This window comes from Narcine bancroftii, chromosome 4 (genome assembly GCF_036971445.1).
Source record: "Narcine bancroftii isolate sNarBan1 chromosome 4, sNarBan1.hap1, whole genome shotgun sequence".
NCBI classification, from domain to species: Eukaryota; Metazoa; Chordata; class Chondrichthyes; order Torpediniformes; family Narcinidae; genus Narcine; species Narcine bancroftii.
The window spans coordinates 130,123,362-130,150,450 of NC_091472.1; the positions used below are offsets into that span (position 1 = coordinate 130,123,362).

The window sequence follows — 27,089 nt, forward strand, 5'->3', positions numbered from 1 at the left end:
CCTGGAACACCTGGACAGCAAAGATACATTCATCAAGATGCTCTTTATTGACTACAGTTTAGCATTTAACACCATCATCCCCTCAAAGCTGATCAACAAACTCCATTAACTCGGACTGAAAATCCCACTGTGTAATTGGATCGTTGATTTCCTCACCTCAAGACCACAATCAATAAGGGTTGATGAGAACATCTCCTCCACAATCTCCATCAGTACTGGAGCACACCAGAGCTGCCTTCCTAGCCCCCACTTGACACCTATGACTGTATGGTTTGGTACAACACCATCTACAAATTCACTAACAATATCACAATAGTAATGGGAATCAGGTTTGGGTATAGAAATTGATCCAATTTGCTGGTGACCTATATTAGAGCAGCATGAGCAATACAATTAATGTAAGGTCTAGGGTGATGCAATATAATTTTTTGCATCAGCTGTATGCTACTCCACAAAAATTAAATAAATTGAAATATGAATTATCCAATTTATGTTTTCGATGCAGTCAAAATATAGCGACCATTTTGCATTCAACCTGGTCATGCCCTAAGGTGAGATCCTTCTGGGAAGATTTGGGGAATTTCCTGGAACAATTTACGAGAATTCGATACCCTCAGGTGCCAGAATTGTTTTTATTGGGGAAATGAGCAGATATAAGACCTAAAATGAGGCTGTCGAAATATAATTTGAAGTTTGTTAAATTTACTTTAGCAGTGGCCAGGAAATGCACAGCGATTACTTGGAAATCTGATTCCCAGCTGAGTCTAACCCACTGGAAGTCAGAAATGCAAAGTTGTGATCCCCTGGAGAAGATTACTTACAACCTCAGAAATTGTTACATGTTTTTAAGAATATGAAACCGTATTTAAGATATATTGGGATTAACCTTTGATGATCCCCCCCTCCGGTCTCCAATGCCACTATCTCCAGTATCCCTTGCAATGTCTATGCCAAGACATTTATCCTTTAAGGGAGGAGGTAAGCTCTGGATGAATCACATAATGTTTCATCTATATGTAATTCGTGCTTTTGGAAAAGAGATGATTTTGTCACATCGTATGGGAGAATTACCTGTTTTTTTTTCCTTTTTCTTTTGGGGGGGGTCATTCTTTTTTTCTTATTTCTCTTTTTTTTTCTACTTTTAATGATTGGCACGGTGTGCAATTTTGTTTTTATAAACAATAGAGCAGAATTTGATTATGTATTGATTCTTCCTTATTTGTATATCAACATGTAGTTTGGTCTTGGTATTTTGTTGCATATATCTGTGATGTTTCTTTGATTTTGTTTGTTTTGTAACTACATGTTGATTGAAAATCCTTAATAAAAAAAAGTTTAAAAAGCTATACCACAGAAGTAGGTTGTATAAAGGGGAATGAGTCAGCATACAAGAGGGAGATTGAAATTTTTGCCCAATGGTGCACCAACAACAACCTCGCACTCAGAGTCACCAAAACCAAGGAGTTGATTGTTGATTTCAGGAAGGGAAAACCAGAGGTGATCATTGGGGGAATCAGAGGTGGAGAGAGTGAGCAAATTTAAGTTCTTGAGAGTCACTATCTTGGAGGATCTTTCCTGCACGCAATAGCATTGGGAATAAAGCACATCAGTGCCTCGACTTCCTCAGGAGTTTGCAGAAGTTTGGTATGGCATCAAAAAACCTGTCAAAAATCTTAAGATGTGTGGTGGAAAGTGTGCTGACGAGCTGCATCACAGTCTCCTTTGGGGACACCAATATCCCTGAGCATATAGCCCTGAATAAGGTAGTGGACACAGCGCAGGACAACACAGGCAAAGCCTTCCCCACCATCGAGAACATCTAACAGGGAACGCTGCCGTCGGAGAGTAACAGCAATCATCAAAGATCCACACCACCCATCACATATTCTGTTCTCACTGCTACCATCAGGAAGGTGGTACAGGTGCCAGAAGGCTCAGTCCACCATGTTCAGGAACAGCTGCTACCTCTCCACCATCAGACTCCTCAACAATAAATTAAATTACCCGGACATAAGCTTCGAACTTTTAAAGAAGAAGGAGGAATTCAACACGTCGAAAACAATCTTCTGGAAGAAAGGTTATAATTTTATATTAAGACATCCAGCAGTACTCAAAGTATTTATTCCTGGGGAACAGAATAGGCTGTTCTCGGACCTAAAGAAAGCCCAAGAATTTGCTGAATATTTGAAGGACAGGAGAAGAGAGGAGGAAGAGTGACAAGAAGGAAGACCGGCAAGAAAATATACAAAAATATGTAAAAATATAAAGTAAAGATAATGTATATATAAAGATTTAAAGATGGATAAAAGAAGGGGGAAAAAAGAGAGAGAGAGCTTTGTTATATGTATAGGAAAATAGTATTCTCTGTGGGGGGGGGGAGAATAATGGTCACTGCGAAATCGGTTGACGCTTGCGAGCAAGTTCGCAAACCGAATGGAAAGGGGAGTTGTGGTTGCCGTCAAGGGACAAGGGGCAATCCAAGGAGGGGAGGTTCATTTGAGTTTAAAGGGTTATTGCTTGTGGGGATTGTTGGGGTATTTCATGTCTTAAATGCATTGTCATATATTGAGATTAAAAAGGAAAACTTAAAAAACAGTAATGGGAAAAAAGGGATGGAGGTGGTGAAGAGGTGGAAAAGAAGTGAAAATAAAGATATAAGATGGCCACGTTGGACTATATGACTATAAACATTAACGGAATATATAACCAAGTTTAAATGTATCCCATTGGAAAAAAAATCACATAATTTAAAAGACAAAGTTACAATGTTTGAAAAAACCTGGGAACCATATATGGAACATAACAAAAAGAGCAGGCCTCAGATCACCACCACCTAAAATGATAAGAAGGTAAACACGATCGGATTTAATGTGTATAAGTAGATGATAGGTCTTTTTTGTTTGTATTCCTTTTGTATAAAGATATTGTTTTATTGTATTTTATATGTTCAATATTTACTGTTTTTGGAGGGGGGAAGGGAGGGATGGGGGAAAAAAAGAAAAAATGTCACTGTGAATATATAAAGAGATGCATCTGTAAATATATTGGTTGATATGGTTTATAGTGCGATAAATAAAGAATTACCCAAAAAAAAACAATAAATTAAATTATGGATTAATTTATTGATTTTTTTTTACTCTGTATTGCATCCAGTTTGTTTACATTTCTTTATTTGTTTGCATGTGTACATTGTGTACAGTTTTTTTGCACTACCAATATGTGGTAATTCTGCCTCACCTGCAGGAAAATGAATTTCAGGGTTGTATGTGATGTCATTTATGTACTCTGACAATAAATCTGAAATCTATAATGCCATTTATGAATTAAGCTCCAGTTTAGCCTCAAATGGAATGTTGTACTCAGTTCTAGTTGGCCATGTTGAAGGGAGAATTCAGAAAATATTTACAAGAATGTTTCCTGGGATGAAGAACTACAGTTACAAGCATTGATTGGAGAACTGGGACCATTTTATGAAGAGAAGGCAAAGTGAAAATCATAGAGAATAGTCTGAATAGAGTGGATAGCAAGAGGCTATTCCCCATGGTCAAGGACTAGAAGTCACAAATTTTTTTTACATTGTTTGTGGCTGAACCTTCAATTCAGTGGCTGTGGAGGCAGGTTCCATTGAGTCCTTCAAGAGGGAATTGCATTCATTTATGATGAGAACATTTTTGAAAAGCTTTGGAGAAGGCATGGTTGGAGTAGCAGTTAGCACAACGCCTTTAAAGTGGCAGCAATTGGGCTGGGGTTCAAATCCCAAGCTATCTGTAAGTTTGTACTGTAACGAGCCCAGAGGACCCCAAAACCAAGCAGCAATAGAAATTCACCAAGACAAATGGTTACTTAAACAAAAGTTGCTTTTAATTTTCTTTAAACATGAGAACAGGATCAAACTTTAACTTATTACTATTAACAACCTAACTTAATTCCCTTCTAATTCTAAGTGCAGTTCTTCGTGTTAATAGTCCAATCATTCACTTCTCACTTCTCCAAGTTCACCTTTATCAGTCCATTCTTATATTGTGCACAGAATTTAACATTTATAAATTTTCACTTGACTCTGGTGCTTAAAGGTCAACGGTTACTGCTCAGAAAGGTTCTTGTTGGTTTCAGAGAGATATTTGTTGCTCGTTGGACACACACAAACTAATTTTCTACAATCAGTCACTTCAGTGTCTTGCCAAAGAAACTTACCCCATCATGGGTTTTCCAAATGATAACCTCTTCTTCCAGGTCACCAGAGAGTTCCTCTTGTTTCCCGTATTTCAGGAGAATACTCTAGCTAGCTATTTCCTCTTGTAAGGACTACAGCGGTTTTCATCAGGCAGAACTCAGTATTCACAACCCACCTTCAAAATGGGGTTTCAACAAGCCTGCCAACTTGCTTTGACCAAATGAAAGAGTTACATGGCCCACCAGAATCTTTCAAAACAGCATTAATAACAGTAATTGCGAAGAAAGGGAAGGATTGTCTACAACCTTCTTCATATATGACGACTGAATATGGATTATATAATTTTATCAAAATTATTGCTTAATCAGTTTGCTAAATTTTTACCAAAATTAAAAATTATGGATCAAGCTGGTTTTATTAAAAAATAGAAGAGGCAGATAATATAGTTAACTTCTTAAGTTTGATAAATGTAGCTCAAAATAGAAAGATAACAGCAGTCGTGGTTGCGTTAGATACAGAGAAAGCATTTGATGATTGTATGGGATTTTTTGATTAAAGTACTTAGTATATTTGGGATTCCAAACACTTTTGTAAATTGGATAAAAGTTATATGATCAGCCAAAAGCAAAAGTGGTTACGAATAGACAAATATCAAAACCTTTTTTTTGTTAGAAAGGTCATCTAGATAAGGTTGTCCATTGTCACCTTTTTTTTTTATTTTCATTAGCAATAGAGCCATTGGCAGAAATAATTAGGTGATAAAGAAATTAAGGAATTTGAGATAGGTAATAAAGAGCATAAAATTAGTTTGTTTTCGGAAGATGTTATAGTCTAACAAGACCATAAATATCATTGAATAAGTTGAATATGAGATTAATAGAATATGGATTAGTATCGGGTTATAATGTTGATGCTGATAAAAGTGAGGTGATGCCTATGGTTGATATGGATCATTCACAATGTAAGAGATTGACAAAATTTAAGTGGTAAAAAGAAACAATTAAATATTTAGGAATAAAAATTTACAGAAATATAAATAATGTAATTAAGTTAAATTGCTCACCACTATTAAAAAAGATAGAAGAAGATCTGAGAAAATGGAAAGATTTACCAATAATTTTAATAGGATGGGTGAATTGTATTAAAATGAATATTTTTCCAAGAAAACAATATTTATTTCAATCATTACCCATTCATGTTCCAGAAATGTTCTTTTGGAGTTTGAATAAAATTATATGAGAATTTATTTGGAATGGTAAATTGTCAAGAATTGGTCTTGAAAAATTAACATGGAAATTTAATCAGGGATGACTAAGATTACTGAATTTTAAAAATTATTTTAAAGCAGCTCAATTAAGATTTTTGTCTTCCCATTATCAACTGGGTGAAAAAACAGCTTGGGATCAGATTGAAATGAATAAAATTGGAGAAACTCTCCCAGAACAAATTTTGAATCAACGGAATAGTGAATTGTTTAAAGGAAAAATGGAAGTACCAATTTTAAAACATATATTGAAAATATGGAATGAGATTCATATGGAGAGAGGGATTAAAAATTATCAATTACCTAAAATGTTGTTAAAACAAAATCAACTTATTCCTTTCACTTTGAATAATTCTTTATTTGATAATTGGTATAGTAAAGGAATACAGAGGATAAAAGATTGTTTTTTGGGATCTTTCTTTTTAACTTTTGAACAATTAAAACATAAATATAATATTGTAGCGGCTACTATGGTAGAGCTACTAAAGAAATACAAACACAGGCCAGAGTAGTCAACTCAAGACTGATTTATTCAGGGTTTACAGGCTTCTTTTATATGCGTCTCTGCCGACCCACGGAACCAGCAGGTTTAAATCTAGCCTTGTAAGTGTCCCACGCCTTCTGGCAGGAGAATCAATAGCTCAACATGACGTTCCTCGGCACTCAGTATACCTCACATGCAGTCCATTAGGTGAGTAGGCAGACGTCCGTATTAGGGTTCCGCATGCCCGCAGAACCGCGCCAGCGACAGTTCGCACTGTGCACCCGCCTCACGTCCGCTACATCACCCCCCCCAGAATTGTCACCAGAAATTAAAACACTAATTGCGTGTGCCTTAGGAGGACCCCCACACCGTCTGGGCTGGGGGCATTGAATGGGTGGAGTTGGATCCATATGGGCAGGCTTGAGTCTGTCTAAACTAAACAGCTGCGAATTTCTCCCAATGTACAAAGTAAACACAATTCTGTCCCTCTTAATCACACGGAAATGGCCCTCATATGGTCTTTGTAATGGAGCTCCTGGAACCTGTCTGCGTACAAAAACAAAATCAACGTTGAGGAGCTGAGGGGGCACATGTTGTTTAGGGGTTCCACGCCAGCTGGTAGAAACAGATTTCCTGCTAGTGATTCCATGTCGAAGTTGCTGAAGGACATCCAGGTCAGAGTTGGTTGCAAAATGAATGTCCCCTGGAACTGCCATAAACCATCTCTGCTGATGATGCAGACAAATCTTCCTTTGGTCCCATACAAACTCCCAGTAGAACCCATGGCAACTCATCAACCCAATTGGGACCGGTGAGTCTGGCCTTAAGCGTGAATTTTAGTTGCCGGTGGAAACATTCCACAAGGCCGTTGGACAGTGGATGTTATGCCATAGTGTGGTGCAGGTGTGAGCCACAAAAGCACGCAAAGGCAAACCATAATGCAGAGGTGAATTGTGCTCCATGGTCTGAAGTTATGTGCGTTGGGACACCAAATCTAGTGATTCAATTGACAATGATTGCCCTAGAACATGTTTCAGTGTCACTGGATGGCAACAGGATGGCCTCTAGCCAGCGCGTGGAATGGTCCACCACTTAAAATGTATCTCATGTTTTGAGATACTGGCAATGGCCTGACCAGGTCCACGTGCATGTGTTCGAACCTCCTGCGTACTGCTGGAAAAGGCTGAAGAGATGCCTTGGTGGGCCGCTGAAATTTAGCCGTCTGGCAGGAGGTGCATGTATGTGCCCATTGAGCGAGGTCTTTTCTTAGTCCTTGCCATACGGATTTATTTGACATGAGCTTGACTGATGTTCTGATAGATGGATGAGACAAGCTGTGTATCTGATCAAAAAGGCATTGCCTCCATGATGCCTCCATCAATGGTCTAGGGTAGTCCAAAGACATCACAAAGAAGGGTTGGGCTGCCCTGTTGTGGTGCTACCTGTTGTATGTTCAGGTTAGTAATGGCCGTACTGTATGTCTGAATATCGGGGTCTATGGCCTGTGCACTGGCCAATTCAGGGATATAGATTCCTGATATATGATACACAGTTGGTCTGGACAGCATATTTGCGATAAGATTGTCTTTCCCTGAAACATGGCGCACGTCCATCGTGAGTTCTGAAACTTACGATAAGTGACGCTGCTGTCTTGCCAACCATGGATCTGTTATTTTGCTGAAGGCAAAAATGAGTGGCTTATGATCCGTAAACACCTTGAAATGGCAACCTTCCAAAATGTATCGGAAGGGCCGTGTGGCTAGGTACAATGCCAACAGTTCCCGATCAAATGTACTATATTTAATTTTCGCCAGCCTTAAATGCCTGCTGAAGAAAGCAAGGGGTTGATAATGGCCATTGACGTACTGTTCGAGAACCACACCAACGGCCGTACTTGAGGCATCAGTGCTCAGTATCAAAACAGCCTCAGGGTTGGGATGGGCAAACATTGCAGCTTTGGCCAATGCCTCTTAGGCAGTCATAAACACAACCTCCATCTCTGATGTCCAGGTAACGTCCCTGAGCTTTGTGGAGACGATCTGAAACAGTGGTTGAAGAATGTCAGCAGCTGCAGGAATAAACTAGTGATAGACATTTGTCATGCCCAGAAATTTCTGCCATCCCTTAATTGTGGTAGGTTTGGAAAAAACACGGACTGCGTCTACCTTGCTGGATAACGGAAATATATCGCCGGCCGTGATCTTGTGTCCTAGGAAGTCGATGGTGGATCTGCCAAACTGACATTTGCCAGGGTTGATGGTAAGACCGAATTCCTCTAGCCGTTGGAAAAGGCGGCGCAAATGCAGGTGGTGATCTTCCTCAGTTTGACTGGCTACGAGGATGTCATCCAAGTAAATGTATGCAAACTCCAAATCCCTGCTTAAAGTGTCCATCAGCCGCTGGAAGGGTTGAGCAGCATTTTTCAATCCAAATGGCATCCTGAGTAATTCAAAAAGCCCAAAAGGAGTAATAATTGCTGTTTTAGGGATATCATCCTTATGGATAATTATTTGATGATATCCTTTGACCAGTTCAACCTTGGAAAAAATGTGGCAACGGTGTAGATGAGCAGCAAAATCCTGTTTATGAGGAATTGGGTACCTGTCGGGTGTAGTAACATGGTTAAACCTACGGTAATCACCACAGGGTCTCCATCAACCTGTCTTCTTGGGTACCATGTGCAATGGTGATGCCCAAGGACTGTTGGAGTGTCGAATGATACCCAGCTCTTCCATTGTCGTGAACTCCACCTTTGCAGGAGTTTATCAGGTGCAAGACAACTGAGCCCTGGCATGAATCGGTGGGCCTGAAGTGCCTATGTAATGAGACACACCATGGGCTGTTTTTGAGGCATTGAAATTAGGAGTGAGAATACGGGGAAATTCATTGAGCAGGCTGGCATAGGCATCCTTGTGCAGCATATGCACTCCAAGCTGGGAAACTCTTCCTTTGCTGCATGCCAATGGGTATGTCTGTAAGGTGGTGGCATGAATCAATTTCCTCCATTTCACGTCTACCAGTAAGTCATGGGATCGTAAAAAGTCTGCACCCAAAATAGGTTGAGCAACAGAAGCTAAGACGCAATTCCAATGGAATGTGGTCCCATCTATTCCAATTGTGATCTGTCGTGTGCCAAAGCTGGAAATGGTAGCTCCATTCGCCACTCAAAGAGCCAGGTGGTGTTGTTTATGCGTCCTTTCAAAATAGGTAAGTGGAAGTAAACTAAGCTCAGAACCTGTGTCTACAAGAAACTTGCGCTTACCGGCGTCATCTTGAAAATACAATAGGCCCATATTTGCTCCAGCTGCCGAGGCCACTACTGGCAGCCGGCTCTTTCATTTCCCGCCTTTTTCCTGTAATAGGTACATGGCTGGACGCATTTATGGGCATTTATCCCCTCACAGCGATGGTAAAAACACCACTCTCAACATACGTCAGCACGTTCCTCCTTCTTTGATTGGACTGCTGATACAGGAGGCTCGTAGGACGCGTAAGATGTATCTGCTGCCAAAACAGGCTGTATTTGAACAGACTTTTGTGTAGGATAGAGCCTGTCAGCCTCCTGTGCTATGTCATGGGTACGGCGGAAATCCATACTAGCAATGGGTATGGCGATGCGAGCTGGCAGCTTTGATAGAAATAAAGTTTCAAAGAGCAGGCAATGAGAATGACCATCCGCCAATGCAAGCATTTCAAGCATTAGGTCCGATGGATTCCTTTCATGTTCAAAAGCTGCATGCTGCTCTCATGCCTTGTCAATTCCAATGTATCCAGAAGAAACTGGTGGAACCTGGTGTACTGGTTCTCCGACGGGGAATTGGCAATAAATTTGCTCACTCGAGATGCAGTAGCAGCATCCAACGCACCTACAGCATGCCAGAACTTTGTGTCCTCCACCGTTATGCCCAGAAGACGAAACGGTTTCAGCCTGAATAAGCCAAACCTGAGGTTGATATGTCCACAATGGAGGCAAGTGAAGTCCAACTGCATTAACTGCTGCCGTGGCGGCCGCTGCTGCTGTAGCTGCGTCCATTATGACTGTAGACTCAGAATTCAGTATAATAACAGATATATTTATTATGAACAAATTTTTTACTAATATGTATATAAAATTATAAGAAACTAAAAGGTAAAAAATTATATAAATCAAAATTACGATGGGAGAAAGATTTAAATATACAAAAGGAAATATGGTCAAAATTGTATCAAGAGAGTGTTACAAATACAGTTAATGCTAGATATAAAATTGTTCAATATAATTTTCTTCATCAATTATATTATACTTCATATAAATTGAACGGACTTGATTCTAATTATCTGGATAAGTGTTTTCGATGTTACAAGGAAATAGGGACCTTTTTACATTCAGTATGGTCCTGTGAGAAAATGGAACAATTTTGGAAAGATTTGAGTGTATTGTTAGGACAAATTATGATGATAAAGATACAAAAAAATCCAAGAATATTTTTATTTTGGAATATATATGAAGATATAAAACTGAAATTGGATAAATATCAAGGAAAACTTTTAAATATAGCCGTCGCAACAGCAAAGAAATGTATAGTGGTAATGTAGAAAACTGATAATTTGGTAAAAATAGACACGGCATATTGAAATGCAAAATTGTATACCTTTAGAAAAAATTACATATCGTTTAAGGAATTGAATTGAAAACTTTTATAAAATTTGGGAACCATATATGGATTTTTTGAATAAATGTCCATCCATATCCTCCACTTTTCCCACCCCTCTCAATTAGAAATTATAAAAAATAGTCAATGAATATTATATATGTTAATAATATATATGTAGAAGTAGGTGTTCTTTCTTTTTCTTTTTTTCTTCCTTTTTTCTTTCTTTTGGGGAAGGGGGTTGGGCAGAAAATTAAACACTTATTGTATCATTTTGTATGGTTTATTAAGTTACTATATTATTGAATTTATTCTTTATATCGATACAAATGATAAATAAAATTTTCCAAAAAAAAGGCCTGCCAGCTTGCCATGTTGCAGCCTCAAAAGCACCTGCAAAACTCACCCCTCTCTCTCTCTCTCTCTCTCTCTCTCTCTCTCTCTCTCTCTCTTTCTTTCTCTCTTTCTCGGCCCCCCCCTTGTAACAACTAAACCTCCTCCCAAGGCTCCAAACCCAATCCTTGAAAGATCTTTATCAGCACTTGAGCCTAGACTTTTCATTTGCACGTACCTTTGAAATTTTCCAAAGTAGTTCCATTGTCTTTGCAAAAATCACTGGTGCCTGAACGTCTGGCTTCAGCAAAGCTCTTGCATTTTAAATGAGATGTGTTTTGTTACTCTGTGAAGTGACCTACACTGAACCCCCACAATCTATCTCTTTTAAAGACATATTTATATATAATATAAAATATAATATAACCTGTAACAGTACATTCTCCCCATGTTTCCATTGGTTTTCCCCAGGGGTTCCAGTTTCCTCCCATCAGGGATGTAGGTTAATTGGGTGTAAATTGGGCAGCACGGACCCGTCCTGTTACCATGCTGTATGTCTAAATTTAAAAGGCATTGAGTAATCAATATCAATGACAGTGGTGAGTACCAACATCATAAATTCATGAGAATGTAGGGTGACCCATAATTGGAAACCGTCGTGCAAAACATCTCTACAAAATATCTGTCTGTCTTGGAAAATTAGCCTTCCGTTGAGTCTCAAATGCATTTTGCGGCAAGAGAATTGCAGATTCTATCTGAACTTGCCACATGTGGCCAAGCTGTAAATATTACATCACTCTTGTTTTGGGTTTGTTCACCACACTTAATGGTTTATCTTTATTGATCTTTTGACTCCTTTGTTCATTTCAAATACTTCAATTAGAGCACCGCTTAATTGCTTGTACATAAAAAAATGCAAGTCTAGTTGAATCCCACCTCTCTGCATAATTTATTCCTGCAAGTATATTAATGAATATGCATTGAAACTACTCTGAGGTCAAAAGTGAATCCAGGCAGAGTCTATTCAGAGCCCTGTGAGGCTGCAGCACCATTTCCACTCTTCTGGATTCCATTGAAAGCCCTGGTCAGTACCAAGGGGAGGAAGTTGTAAGCACTTGAGCATCAATTAGGATCTGTGGAATTACCTATCATACCAGAGGACGAATGGGAATTTATCCTCTAAATATTCTTTCACCTTCGATGAAAATAAGAATGAATTAAAACATTGGTGTAACCTGTTGATCAGAGATATTTTTGAGATTCATAAAAGATGGGAGATACCATTTACCTAGGGCAAAGTGAAAGAAGCAAGAATAAATTTAATTAGGAAATGTTGGGAGGGAAAATCTTTTCTTAACCATCAGAATGTAATTCATTATTTTTAATTTTGGAAATGCTGGAGAAACAGATTATGAGAATCAGAGAGTAGAGTTGAAGCCAACAATCATACCATCATAATCTTCTTGAATGGTAGTGCAAATATAAGTGAAATTATGGCCTATTCTTGCCTGTGTTTTTATGTTCCAAGACTTGGACTGATGTCATCATTTATATACAGATTATGCCCTGGGTAAAGACTGCATCATGCATGGTTATATGCTGAAATTGGGAAACCCTTTCCTAACACAGTGGCAACGTCGTTATTTCTACCTCTTTCCAAATCGCCTGGAATGGAGAGGAGAGGGCGAGTCACGGGTAAGCAATGCTTGACTGACTGAAATTAAGAAAATGGTTGTGAGTATGTATATGATTGTTGAGAGAGCAGCAAAATATTGATTTTATCAAGATTAATGCCTTATTCAGTATATTTGAGTATTAAATGTAAAGGTCACTGAGGTTAGAAAGCGTTGGGAAAGGAAATGAGCTTCTGTTCATCTCGCCCATGCATTTTTCCTCAAAAATAGAGCAAGGACTGCGAAAGAGAGAAATCTCCCCTTATATTATATCATTGCAGTCATTTATAATGCAAATAACTGATGAGAAATAAATTACAGTAAAATCCACAGTCTCCAAAATTCAAGCAACCGGCATCCCAACCAACCAGAAAAAAAAAATTGAGGAAAGAAATAAAGAAATACAATTTAAATAAATAAGAAAAAAATGAAATAAATATTTAAAATTGTAAAAGTAAATGTTCTCCAAAACAACACATAACCTCTTGGTGAAGATGGGAGCAAACAATCAGCCAGTGGAGCGCCCCAGTCATGGCCCACCTGCTGCATCTGTTTGAATAAAGTTTCAATTAAGTTGTGTTTAAATAAAATGGCTGATGCTGCTTGCCGCTGAGGTGACTCTCCCAAAGTGTCTCCCTATCCATGCCGAGTAAGAGTCTTTATTAGTATTAAGTATATTAATAAGGCATTATCTGTAAACTTGGGGGGATGGTTAATTATGATGGTGGCACAGTTAGCGTGGTGGTTAACACAATGCATGACCAGCAATCAGGATTCAAATAGAAATTTTGTAAGTTATGGGAATTACCTGATTTAAGCGAACTTCACATAATTAAGGTCAATAATACTTTTTTTTTACAAATTTAAATTTTGTGCTGTCTTTTAAACTGTATTTTTTTTTCTTTTTTTTAAATTTTTTATTTTTCACACCATAAATCACATTAGCCATGATATACACTATTTCTTTTTCACACATATACAGTGACTTTTTCTCCCCCCCCCCCTTTCCTCCCAAACCACCCCCCCACCACCCCCTCTCATCCATTTTAGGTATACAGTCTAGGTTGCATTAAGCCAGTCAGACAATGTTGTCATTCAACAAAATTACACCAGAAATTCTACTGAGTCCATTCTTTTCTTTCCTTCTCCTTCCATCAACTTAGGTACTGTTTGTCCCCGGTAGGTTTTCGCTATTGTATTTAATGTAAGGCTCCTATACTTGCTCGAATATTTCAATATTATTTCTTAACCTATCTGTTATTTTTTCTAATGGAATACATTTATTCATTTAAATTTAGTAGTTTCTTCCTTTTAATTTGGTTATGTATTCCATTAATATTTAAAGACATATAGTTCAGCGTAGCCCTTTTATATTTTGTTTATCTTCTCTTTCCGTTTTTCCATCATTACCTTTCCTCCTTTTCCATTTCTGTTTTCTTATTTTCAACTCTTTATAAGACAACATTCCTACAACATCCAACATTTTCCTTATTCTCCTATTTCTATCTTATTTATCCCCAATCTCCCCTTCACCTCCTGAGTTGTCCTTTATCCCTTGTCGGACAACCACATCTCCCCTCTCCATTTGGATTTGCGAATCCACTCGCAAGCGTCAACTGATTTTGCAGTGACCGCTATTTCCCCCCCACCCCGCCTCCCCCAGAAAAGATTTCACTTTTCATATGTCACAAAGTTCACTCTTTTAATTCCCTCCTTATTCTCTCTATTCCATTACCTTCCCTTATTAATTCTTGTCTATACTATCTATATTTTCCTCTAAGTACAGATACATTTATGTATGCTCATTGTCTCTATTCACTCTTATACCTCTTTACCCGCATACATATCAATCGTGATCATTTTTACTCTCATTACCCGTCTTCATCCCTCAGTCTATTTTTGTCTTTACCCACATACATATCAATCGTGATCATTTTAACTCTCATTACCCGTCTTCCTCCCTCAGTCTATTTTTGTAATTGTTCTGCAAATTTTCGTGCTTCTTCTGGATCCGAGAATAGTCTGTTTTGTTGTCCTGGAATAAATATTTTCAATACCGCTGGATGCTTTAGTATAAATTTATACCCTTTCTTCCATAAAATCGCCTTTGCTGTATTGAACTCTTTTCTCTTCTTTAGGAGTTCAAAACTTATATCTGGATAAATGAAGATTTTTTGCCCTTTATACTCCAGTGGTTTGTTGCCCTCTCTTACTTTTTCCATTGTCTTCTCCAGTACCTTTTCTCTTGTAGTATATCTTAGGAATTTTACTACAATAGATCTTGGTTTTTGTTGTGGTTGTGGTTTAGAGGCCAATACTCTATGTGCCCTTTCTATTTCCATTTCATGCTGTAGTTCTGGACATCCTAGGGTCTTAGGGATCCACTCTTTTATAAACTCCCTCATATTCTTGCCTTCTTCATCTTCCTTAAGGCCCACTATCTTTATGTTATTTCTTCTGTTATGGTTTTCCATTGTATCTATTTTTTGAGCTAGTAGTTCTTGTGTCTCTTTAGTTTTTTTATTAGATTTCTCCAATTTCTTTTTTAAGTCTTCTACCTCCATTTCTGCTGCTACTGCCCGCTCTTCCATCTTGTCCATTTTCTTTCCCATTTCTGTTAAGGTCATCTCCATTTTATTTATTTTCTCTTCTGTGTTGTTTATTCTTTTTCTTAAATCCTTAAATTCCTGTGTTTGCCATTCTTTAAATGACTCCATGTATCCTTTAATAAGAGCAAGTATATCCTTTATCTTGCCTTTCTTTTCTTCTTCTATTTCACTGTACTCTTCCTCTTCCTCTTCTTCTTCCTCTGGGTTGGCCACCTGTTGTTTCTTTGGTGCCCTTTCCTCCTCTTCTTTCTTGTTTCTATTGTCTTCTGTGGTCTCTTCTTGCTGCAGGTGTTCTGCAGCTGTCGTTGCCGGCTGTGGAGATCGACTCCCCAGCTGGTCCCCCCTCCCGTCGGTGTGTTTTTTTTCATTCGCATCGCGCATGCGCGAAGTATCGCGCATGCGCGGTTGCGCACTTTTACTCGGCTTTGCAAGCCATTTTTGTAGTCCATTATTTACCGACCTGAGGGAGCGGGTTTCTCTCTCCGCAGCGGGCCTCTTCGGACAGGTAAGGCCTTCACCTTTTTCCTCCTTTGTCTTCTCTTCCTCTCTTCTTACCGTTGCTTTCGATTTTTCTTTTTTTTGTCGCCATCTTCTTTCCACCTTTATACTCACTTTTCTGTAACTTTTATTTCTGTGCCTTTGTGTTTTTCTTTGTTTTTCCCGACTTTTCTGGAGAGGGCTGGAGTTCACCGTCCGGCCACTACTCCATCACGTGACTCCTCTAAACTGTATTATTAATGCAGATTTATTAGTTAGGTATTGTAAGAGTATGTGTCAGTCATCCAGAATGTTCACATATCTGGCTTGCATGATGCCCATAGGTGCTGGATACCAGAATTTTAGTATATAATCATTTCCAGGTTGGTATATTAGATACATTCTGTATGTCCTCATCATTTATTTTGTCATAAAATTATTGGGGAATTTAAATCAATTGCTAGAACTTTGCCGTACCTGAGAAAAAGTAAAATGGTAGCTGTAGTGGAAAGTTCTGGAAGTTGCCTGGATGCGCAAAAAGTGCACCACACTTTTAAACTGCAGTCAATGAATGCCATTCAGCAACATTAGTGTTCAGAAGTTCAGAACTGAGAATGTGCAGTTTCTTCAGTGCGAGACAAAACTGTAAAACAGAATTGTGTTAGTGACTTGATTTCCAAACATTATTTCTGACTACATGACCTTTTCCTTCAATTGTAATATTTCCACATAGATTGTGTGATATACTGGTAATTTATTGTAGTGAATTATCATGCCATAAAACCAAAAGGTACTAATTTTGAGTTTCTTGGTATCTTGCACTTTACAGATTCTGAATACAATGATTCAATAAGGTCTTAATGTTACTAACCAAGTTATCAAAATTAAGTTAAGCATCTCCCTTTATTCATGAATGCTGAAAGAATGCATGATGGTGACAGAATGGGCACTTGGATAGCTTTCATTTCTGTCACAAAAGACTGTTTCCTTTTTTTCAGTTGAAGCACATTGTACTGAGACAGTATTGCGTCATCAATATCAGCAGGAAATGTATTGCAATACAGATATTTCATATGATTACCAAGATAATTGTGGTTGTTCAGTGACCCAAATTTATCCTAATATCATGATAGTTGGTTTCTAAGCTCTGTTCTGTTCAGAAACCCTTTCTGTGTATTGAGGAAAAATGTTCTTTCAACAGTCCTAATTTATTTTTTATGGTCAAAACATCGGGCTTCATTCCAGTTCTTGCATTTTCACGTAACATAACATTATATTAGACCATAAAACTTAGGATCAGAATTAGGCCATTCAGTCCATGGAGTCTTCTCTGCTATTCAAATTATGGCTGATGTATTTTTTTCTTTCAAACCCTTTCTCTGCCTTTTCCCCATAACCTTTGACATTTTTTCTAATCAAGAACCTATCAGCCTCCTTCTTTAAATCTACCCAGTTACTTGGCCTGTACAGCCATCTGTGGCAACCAATTCCACAGATTGACCACTGAAGAAACTTCTCATCTCTGTTCTGAAGAGACATCCTTTTATTTTGAGACAGTGCCCACTGGTTCTAGAATCTCCCACTAATGGAAACATCTACTCCACATCCACTCTATCTCGGCCTTACAATAATTAGTTTATCTCATTAAGATTTCTCCTCATCCTTCTGAATTCTAGTGAGTACAAGCCATGAAACTTTCATTCCCAGGATCATTCTCATCAACCTCCTCCATTACGAGCCTTCCTTAGGTATGGAGCCCAAAACTGCTCCCAGTAGTCCAAATGTGGTCTGACCAATGCCTTGTAAGGCACTCCTCAATGGAGTGGAGACAGACTCATGTGATGATCAGAATGGTCTTTAAGAATGATTTCTCAGCAACACATGAATTTTTATTAATGTGTGATTCCTATCATTGGTCAAACATAACAAGACATCACAAGCAACAATTAATAAGTTTTAGCTGTGGTCAGGCATAAACATTTGAATAATCTGATGTTTAACTTTTCAAACAAAAGGCATCAGCAGTAACAGCAAATTATCCGATCAGTAATTCAACCTCATCTGTGTGTTCAAATGCATAATTTCTGAAGCTTAGTCTGTCTGAGTCAAATTGATGATGTAGCTCAACATTCCATTATATTGTTAATCTTTATTTGCATTTATCGGAATGATTAAGCATTGGATCGACAGTAGGGTCAGTTCCAGGACCTGGGTTCTGTGTTGTGTCTGTCTAAAGTTTGTATGTTCATTTCATGACCACATGATTTTACATGAGTACTCCAGTCTCTTGTCACTTCCCAAAAACTAATTAACTAATTTTCTTGATGATTCTTTATTGCAGCCAAAAGAATCAAAGGTAAATTGATGGGCCTGTGAGAGTGATTAAGCTGCAGGATTACAGGAAAATAAGATGAGGGGAATGGGACTGATGGGAATTTCTCTTTTGGGAGCCATCTTGATCCTGATGGGCCAAATGGCCTTCTCTTTTGTTGAAATATGTTCATATATTTTTTCAACATTATATTATTCAATGGCAATATGTATTATGCCTATTCTATTTATATTAAATTGTTGATATTAAGTTGTTAAGGGTTACCACAGACCAAGTGGGATGTTTAAGTATTAACTCAGGCAGCATCTATGTTAATTGTGGTATTTTTAAAGTAATGATCTGTAGTTTCAACCTGATAAGGGGTTTTATTTCAAAAGACGATTCAAATAAAATTATGTGTTTGCAGCTGCTAACTTGATACCAATCTTTGAATATCTACATGACAGTACCACCAGGTTACATCATATAGTACCATTGCACTCCCTTGCGAAACTTTCATTTTTGTGAAGAGCTCACAAGAACAAATGGATGATCATGGAAATATCACCCTGGTATACTGAGGATGTTCTTCTGGATAGGGGAAAGAAGGAAAGCATCCTTGTTTGATTCTCCAGATAATTTTGTACCAGAGTTGGGATTACTTAGACAGGCAAGAGGATGAGTTTATGTCTGCACTAAAAGTATTTGGATCCTAATTAGGCAACTGAAAGTTATGTGTTTTTACTCTGCATCGCACCTGTAATATCCCTGGCTTGTAAGACTCAACAATGCAAAAATGCTAAGAATTGTGTTTCACATATGTTACATGGCTCACCATGAGAACATTCACTGCAAAAGCACAAAAGGGAAAGCTAATATAAATGATTAGGTAGTATGGTCAAACAGCTCCTCATTTGGATCAGTAAGTTTGCAGATGATACGAAAGTTCTGGATAGAGCTGACGGTAGTAAAAGGTTACAAGAGAATATAGAAAGGATGCAGAGTTGGAGGGAGAAGTGGCAGATGGAGTTCAATCTGGATAAGTGTGAAGTGACAAACAAGAAGGCTGAGTACATGGTTAATGGTCGGTTACTGAAAAGTGTGGATGAACAGAGGGACCTTGGAGTCCAAATCCATACATCCCTCAAGGTCGTCGCACAGGTTGATAGGATAGTTAAGAAGGCCTATGAGATGCTGGGTTTCATTAATATGGGGATTGAGATCAAGAGCAGAGAAGTCATGTTGCAACTCTACACATCTTTAGTGAGTATTGTATTCATTTCTGGTCACCTCATTATAGGAAGGATGTGGAAGCTATGGAGAAGGTGCAGAGGAGATTTACCAGAATGTTTCCAGAATTGGAAAATAAGTCTTATGGGGCAAGGTTAGCAGAGCTGGGACTTTTCTCTTTGGAGCGTAGAAGGATGAGAGGAGACTTAATAGAGATCTACAAGATTATGAGAGGCATAGATAGGTAGAACAGCCAGAACCTGTTTCCCAAGGCAGAAATAGCAAACATCAGAGGACATGTGCACAGAGTGAAGGGAGGGAAGTTTACTGGAGACATCGGGGGTAATTTTTTTATACAGAGAGTTGTGGGTGCCTTAAAATATATTGCCGGGAATAGTGGTGGAGGCTGAAATAGTAGGCACATGGATGGAAGAAAAATGGAGGGTTATGAGCTAGGGAGGGTTTAGTACATTTTTTAAGGAATATATGGGTCAGCACAACATCAAGGGCCAAAGGGCCTTTCTGTGATGTAGTGTTCTATGATGTTTAACCCAGTTATGACAAATGCCTATGTCAATAGCAGCTATCCAGTATGTAGTCCAATAAATGGTGTAATTACAAACTACTAAACACTATTTCATACGCATGGATTTGGGTGAGTAATAAAAGGTAGATGTTGCATGTCTATCGGAAATAAATAATACATTGATATGCAGTATACAATGTAAACATCCAACTCTTTGCCCATGTTTAAAAAAAAGTCACAACACACAAAACTTGATTATCCACCACAGAATCTTGTACTTTACATTATCTTTCTGCATCTTTCCAGGCAGTGTTTTGCTTTCATGAGTTGAGGAGTGTTATTTCTTTCCTTCACATTTCATCTGACCTTTAATGTGTTTTTAAATGTACACGTCGTGTACAACAGAAATTATCATTATCTGGTTTGTGTTGCTTTACCTATCTCAGATAAGAGAACGTTACCTCATCATTTGCAGATAGCAATCTGTTTCTTTTTTATTATTTGGCACTTTTTGCATTAATAATATTTAAATAATGGTTCCATTCTCATGACAGAAAATATATCATCCTTCTGGCAATATATCTTAATCTTTTTGATGCAGCAAATATCAATGTCAGAACTCTTAGATCACACACAGCACATTCATATGATAGTTTTATTGCCATGGCAATAAATCACATTTGGATATTTGACAATTTTGATGCGCACTCTCAGACTTGATTCTATTTGATAAACGAACATTTGAATTAGAACAAACTTCGTTAAAGTAAGTAGATTGTGTGCAACAACACTCTATTAAGTGAGATCTAATCAAACAAAGGATTTGTCATGTTATTTTCTATTTAGGATGCCTGGATTATTTATAAAAGACATAGGCTGGTAAGAACAACGCTGTCAAACTATAGCATCTACCTGCTCTCCCATGCTATAGTTGAAGCTTTATGAGTGTAATGTGGGGTTATCATGTTGAGCTTTATTAACATATAACTAGCCTTTTTCATTTTGCATTGTCTTTCTGTCTTTGATTTCCCCTCCCCTTCAGCAACTAGCTTAGCCATTGCAAGCTTAATTATTCAACATCAGAAGTGCTTTTAAGTTTTTTATTTTTGGTTTCTTCAACATCCTCGCTGCCATCCTCCTCTGAAGCAGGGAGAGCATCTTATCCAGTGGCAAACATCCTGTTTAACATAATTCAGTCTTGCTGGAAGATTAGCCAAAATAATAAATTTAAAGCCTCAGGAAGCTGGGTTATACTGGCACAGTCCATCTTCATCACCACTCTTCCTGTGTGAATCTTCCTTGATAGCCTACCCCTGGCATGCAAAAATCTTTCCTTGTGATCCAGTGTGCTCATATTCTAACACACTTGATTGTGATATCTCTGCTTTAATGGTTATTTTTGTGAAGTATGTCATTTAATCCTGCTTGGAAAGTGCCCTATCCTCAAAACCACTATTAGAAGAATAAAATATTTGAATTTGGTGATGTTGTCAATACCAACATGGGGCCATATTTACAAATTGTCCAACCAAGTGAGACATAAGCAACATTTAACTGTGACATGAAAGCATGACCCTTGGGGAATAAAAATACATTGCACCATCCAATTTTATTTATGTTACAATTTATTTTTATTCTTCCTCTGCCAATTTTGCCCTGCTCATACTCCCCCGATGATCTTGACTGATTGCTAGAAAAGTTATGATTATATATCCTTAAACTTTCTGATAGCTTTATGATTATCTAGAGTAATCAATTGCCAAGGTTCCTTCAGGAGCCTCTCTCAAATATTTTGGAACATTGCCAAAGATTTCCATTTTGACCACAACTATTTTAAAATACCAACCAGAAAGTCCTGTGTCTTATCAATCTATCACCAGCAGAAATCACAAAACAAATAGATCAGATAATTTAGTTATTTCTTCCTTCCTAACTCAGGGACACTGAATATTGAAGCCAGTGTTTCTATGCCATGAGCTGAAGTTGAGATCATTGAATTTAATGCAGAAGAAGATAGCAATTTGCTTTAAATCCTGCTCACTCATACTGAATGATCTTATCTGATACACACAAAATTTTAACTAATCAACAAAAGTATTGATTCAAATGAACTATGAATTGTGGGATAATGTTTGTTGATAAGTGTTTTCTTTCTCACTCTTGCCTTCTCATTCTTTTCCTCCTTTCTTTCTTTCTTTCACTCCCCACCACCCCCCCCCCCCCCCCACCACCACCACACCTTTCCTGCCCTGCTCTGTCTTTTCTCAAGTTGTAGACATATAGACAAAGTTAGGTTTGTGATCTTTTTTCAGGAAGTAAAAATTGTTTTGATAGTGAAATAGATTGTCCATAGATTGGGTGAGCAACCTGAAAGGATGAGACCAAATGAGTTACAATGTTTTTACTTTCAGATAGTCCCATATTCTCTCCTTTAATTCATCTACATTATGTTTGAATGATGTTTCCGTGAAACTAATTACATTTTGTTAACTTTTGGTTCTTTTGAATTCTTAATAAACTGGAGTAATATGCAATTTGTTTTAAAGTTTCATTAATTTTAAATAAAAAGATGTCGATATTTTCAAAGATGCATAAGGGTTAATCAGAAGAATTTTGAAGTTTTTGCAACAATCTCAGCAAGGGTACTATGTTCAATTCTGAACATGATATTTTAAAAAGCATATTGAAAAAATAGAAATAATGTAAAGGAATAATTTCAAAGAACTATATATATAAGGGTTGAAGGAAGATTGATAGACATTTTGTAAAATTATGAAAATGATTGAAAGGAGAAATTATTTTCACTGGTTTAAAATAATTGTCAAAACCAGGTGGAATTTGGGAACATATTTTAATGCAGTTTTGTGTTCCAGATACCCAGAAGCCAATTTAATAGTAACATCAAAAGGGAATTAGACATACACTTGAAAAGGGAACTCTTGCCTGGCTAGAGAGAAAGAGCAAGGAGAAGGGAATTAAAACAGCCAGCAAAGGCATTAAAACTGATTGTGGTTCCTATTCATTTGTTATCCATTCATGGGATGTGGATATCGATGACAATGCTGGCATTTATTGACCATTCCTAATTTTTCATGAACTTTAATAATAGCAGAAAATACTCAGCAAGTCCAACAGTATATGTGAAAAACAGTTACTATTTCTGCTTGAGACCCTTCTTCTGAACTGGAAAAGAATGAAAAGATGTCTGTTTACAGCAGCAAAGAAAGTGCAGAAGGGAAGGGATGGGTTCATCTCTAATAGAGAGAGAGCAGATGAATTAATGTAGCTGTTAAAAGCACATTATGTTTCTTGGTATGTTTCTGAAAGGAAACAGAGAGTCATTCCTTGTACCACCAATCATTTCCATAGTGAGCTAAAGTCAAATTTTGGCCAAAATGGTAAGGATGGAGATTTTCTTCCTTGGAAGGGCAGCAGTGAATGGATTTTTATGCATTGAGTTTTCTGTAGCTGAGACTATTATGTTTTTAAATTGTTGGTAATGAAATTCCCAGCTACCATGTGAGATTTGAACTTGTTTCTTTGGATCAGGGATGTACAACTTTGTGTGTTGGTCTGATAAGTTAACAATGCCGCTGTCTCTCATCTTAAATTTATTATGAAAAGATAATCTACTTAGGTAGTGATGTAATTGTACAACATATTTCTGGGCTGATGGGGCCGATTAAAATATTGTTATACTTGTTCCTTTGATAATATGCATTTATGTGCAAGAAATTGTGTTGCTGGTTCTGTCCTGCCTCCATTGAACAATCAACCTTCTTTTGAAACTGGGAGCAGCAGTAGGGGATCATGGGGGAACATTAGAGACCATTCAGCCTCTCAAACCAGTTATGCTATCTAATTAAGCTGACCTTATCTTCATTTGCCCACCTTGGCTCCTCCAACTCTAGGGGGGGAAAAAATATCATAATTTTATTTTTTTAAATTAATGATGATATAAACACACTCAACAATAGCAGGATAGAATCTAAAAATTTAAAAAAACTCAAATTCAGTGCTTTGATCTAAAGGGAACTGTTAGAGAATTGTATTGGTCAAGCGGGTAGTGATTTTTCATGAATTGACATATCAGTGGCCTTTTTGGAGGATTAAGGAGTAACTGGATGATGTTTCAAAATTGCAAGAGTTGCAAGCAGTTTGAATTTAGTGTTTTTCTTTCCAATGAGATTCCCGATGAAGGGCCCAGGCCCAATATGTTGATTGCCTTCTACTTCCTAAGGATGCTCCATGACCTACTGAGTTTCACCAGCACTTTTGTCAATGGAACATGACCCCAGCATCTGCAGATTTTCTTGTTTAACTTCAATGGGCAAAAGGCCTATTTTAAGCTGTATGACTCAATGAAGCTATAAATGTTAAAACCAGCACCTTTCTGATATTCTGGAGTCTGTACCCAGAATTGGTGCCCTAATTTGACACACTATCTCCCTTGGCTTGGGAGATAGGATGTCTATTAGTAAATCCATTTGTGGTGTTGGAGCAGTCCCTGATTAGTGTAACAATGGGACATTCAAGAGCCTGATAGTTGTTGGAAAGTAACTTTTCATGAAACTAGAATTGTTGGTCTCCAGGTTTCTGTATTTTCTGCCTGTAGGTAGCACTATGAAGAGGTTGTAACCATGGTGATGGGGGAATGTAAGATGGATTAAATAGGAGGAAATCAAGTGGAATACTGTACATCTTTCTTCTTTACATGGTTGAATGAAATTATGTTATTACCTTGTATCAGATTCACTAATGCTTGGATTTTTATGTAATGTGGGTTCAAATCCCAAGCCAGTGTCAGACAGCAACATTGTTGGAGGTGCTTTAATTTGGCTTCACTCACAGAATACTATTCATGATTCTGTGAGTGCATGAAATCCTCCAATTATTTTGTACTTCCTTGCCACTAGACCAAGACCTGCTCTATTAAACTTCTGCTGTAATTGAAATAAATTAACCTTGGTTCTGAGGGACTCCTCAAAAAAAAAGGTCTGGATGCCCTCAATCTGTGCTACAAGATTCCGTAGTTCTAACAAGGTTATCATTATCAGGAATAGGCCAGTCACATACTTGACCCTCTTCTGTGATTGCATTAGATCTTCATTGATCTTCAGATAAACCCTATCTGACCACACCATATTTCTTGAATTGCTTAAAATCAACTGTAGACTTGAAAACCTTATTTGGCACACTTTCACATCCAGATGAGCATGAAGTCTATTTGAAAAGCCATGTTCTGATTCACTGCTAAATAACTTGGTTCTAATCTTAAAATAATGTTTTGTGTTTAGCAGTCCCATTCAATCTCTAGATTATTTCAATTACATTAATTAGATTACTGGTCTTCTTTCTGAACATGGAATACAAATCAGGTACATCTGGTTTTTTTTGTGTGTTGTTATTACTTCATTGAGACTGTACTATACTCCCTCAGATTTCCAAAACAAACTGAAAGAACCCCAGGGACCTACCAAGCCGTTGTACAACTCAAATGGCACATCCACATTTCTTTTTTCCAACCCCTTGAAGATCATGTCAATATCCTATTAGCCGTTTTGAGTATATTTTAGTGATTTGGGTACACAGTCATCCAAACCCCTTATCCTCCATTGTTCTCAGAATTCATTCTGTTTTCATTTTCTAAAAACCATTGTTGATTGGCCTCACTATTGTACACATTGATCCCCATTAGACTTGGGATTGCCAACTTAATTAATACATTTTAATCACTTAGTCTTTGCATCTATAGCTGCCTTGAAATAAAATTAAAATTTTCCCTGAGTGAACACCACAGTAGCCATTTTCTGCATCACTCAGACTTAATTTGTATTAAGTTTGCATTTCCTGTTCTGATTTAACAAGGCTTTAACAAGGCTTACATTGCTTTATTTTCCTTTTCCTTCTCACCTTCATTGATCCCACATTCTCATTTGGACACTTTCTTGGTATATTTGTAGAATTTTTTTTTATTGTTAAGTTTTACAATTAACTTTCCAAGTTCTTTCTCATATTCCATTTTTTCTCACATTTTGTAATCTACATGGTCCACCAGATTTCCTCACTTTGTTGCAGCTTTCATCTTTTATTGATGAAATTGCTCAACTTTGCCAAAGGACCCCCCCCCCCTTCCTAATTTTTTATGATTTGTATTGGAGTAATTGTATTTAAGGACTTCTCCCTATGTTTAGGTTTATCCATTTACATTTTCACACCACTATTGATCAGTTCATCTCTAGTTCTTTTGAAATTTGATATGTGAACCTTTGAAACTTTGGTTAATAGCTCTGTTCACTTTTTCAAAAATAGTATAAAATTCAATATTATATTCACAAATTTGCCCATTTCTTGGCTCAAATGTTCCAGATTAACAATTGTGGAAAATAAATTGTTAGCCATCGTGCCAACCTAATTTTCCAGCAGAGGCTGGAGATTTCTGCATGCATGTTTTGGGGTTGTGCTGGTTACTGTAAGATACAAATTCAGAGAAGGCTTGGAAGTCATTAACTTATGTGAACTAATATAATTGATAAATAGGTTGTGAATTAGAAAACCATAATGATATTTTTGGATTTTCAGATGAATCTATTTTCTTCTCATGTGATCTCTGAGTAGACAGATTCAGAAAGAACAAGAAGACATCATCCAATTTAACCTGATAAATTTTCAAACCCTTTCTGTTTGCCATATTATTAATTTGTGCTAGTTTTACACGTGATGACCTTCTACTTATGAATTGTAATGAATTAGATAGTCTATAAATGGCAACTGATTGTCAATCTTTTTCACCACATGTAAATCAGCATGAGTCATAGCATCAGACCAAACTTCAGCGATAGTTGTCAGCACATAGTTGTCTAAGCTTTGTCATAACACAGAACTCAGAGGCTAACTCTTCATCTAAAATCCCTTCTTCTCTATATGTATGTTAATGTGTGGCCTCAATATCATTGGTTAATTAGCATCTCTGATGATTTTTCCAATTTTGAGAATAGATTGTAGGTAGTAATAGGATGTTTCCATTCAGCAACCCAGTGCAAAATCCATTTTAAAATTTATGTTAACACTTAACATTCATGCCTGAATTTAACTGTTCTTTTCTGTTTTATTAATCTAGCAAAGCTTGCTGACAATGGAGCAAATTGTGTCAGTAGAAGAGACTCAGATTAAAGATAAAAAGTGTATCCTCCTGAGGATTAAGGGAGGAAAGCAATTTGTGTTGCAGTGTGAGGTAAGTGTTTGTCAGGAGCAGAGAGATGTAAAGATGAGCAGTGTCTTTCACCACATTGGACAGGCAACGATTGATGTGTCGGCCATAAGGAGGAGGAGGAACAAAGCATTCAATGCATTCTAACTACCTCCAATTTTTATTAA

General features: G+C 37.5%; 1 protein-coding gene and 1 long non-coding RNA gene across 2 annotated transcripts in view; one reads left to right on the plus strand and one right to left on the minus strand.

Annotated features, from left to right (window-relative positions):
• Nucleotides 1–27,089, plus strand: part of grk3 (G protein-coupled receptor kinase 3) — a 349,456-nt gene that overhangs the window by 310,195 nt on the left and 12,172 nt on the right. The window contains exons 19-20 of the mRNA XM_069932852.1: nucleotides 12,445–12,581; nucleotides 26,833–26,946. Of these exons, the coding sequence (XP_069788953.1) occupies nucleotides 12,445–12,581; nucleotides 26,833–26,946 (251 nt within the window). The remainder of the gene's footprint in view (nucleotides 1–12,444; nucleotides 12,582–26,832; nucleotides 26,947–27,089) is intronic.
• LOC138761162 (uncharacterized) overlaps nucleotides 1–27,089 on the minus strand; it is a 174,747-nt gene that overhangs the window by 73,695 nt on the left and 73,963 nt on the right. The window lies entirely within an intron of this gene.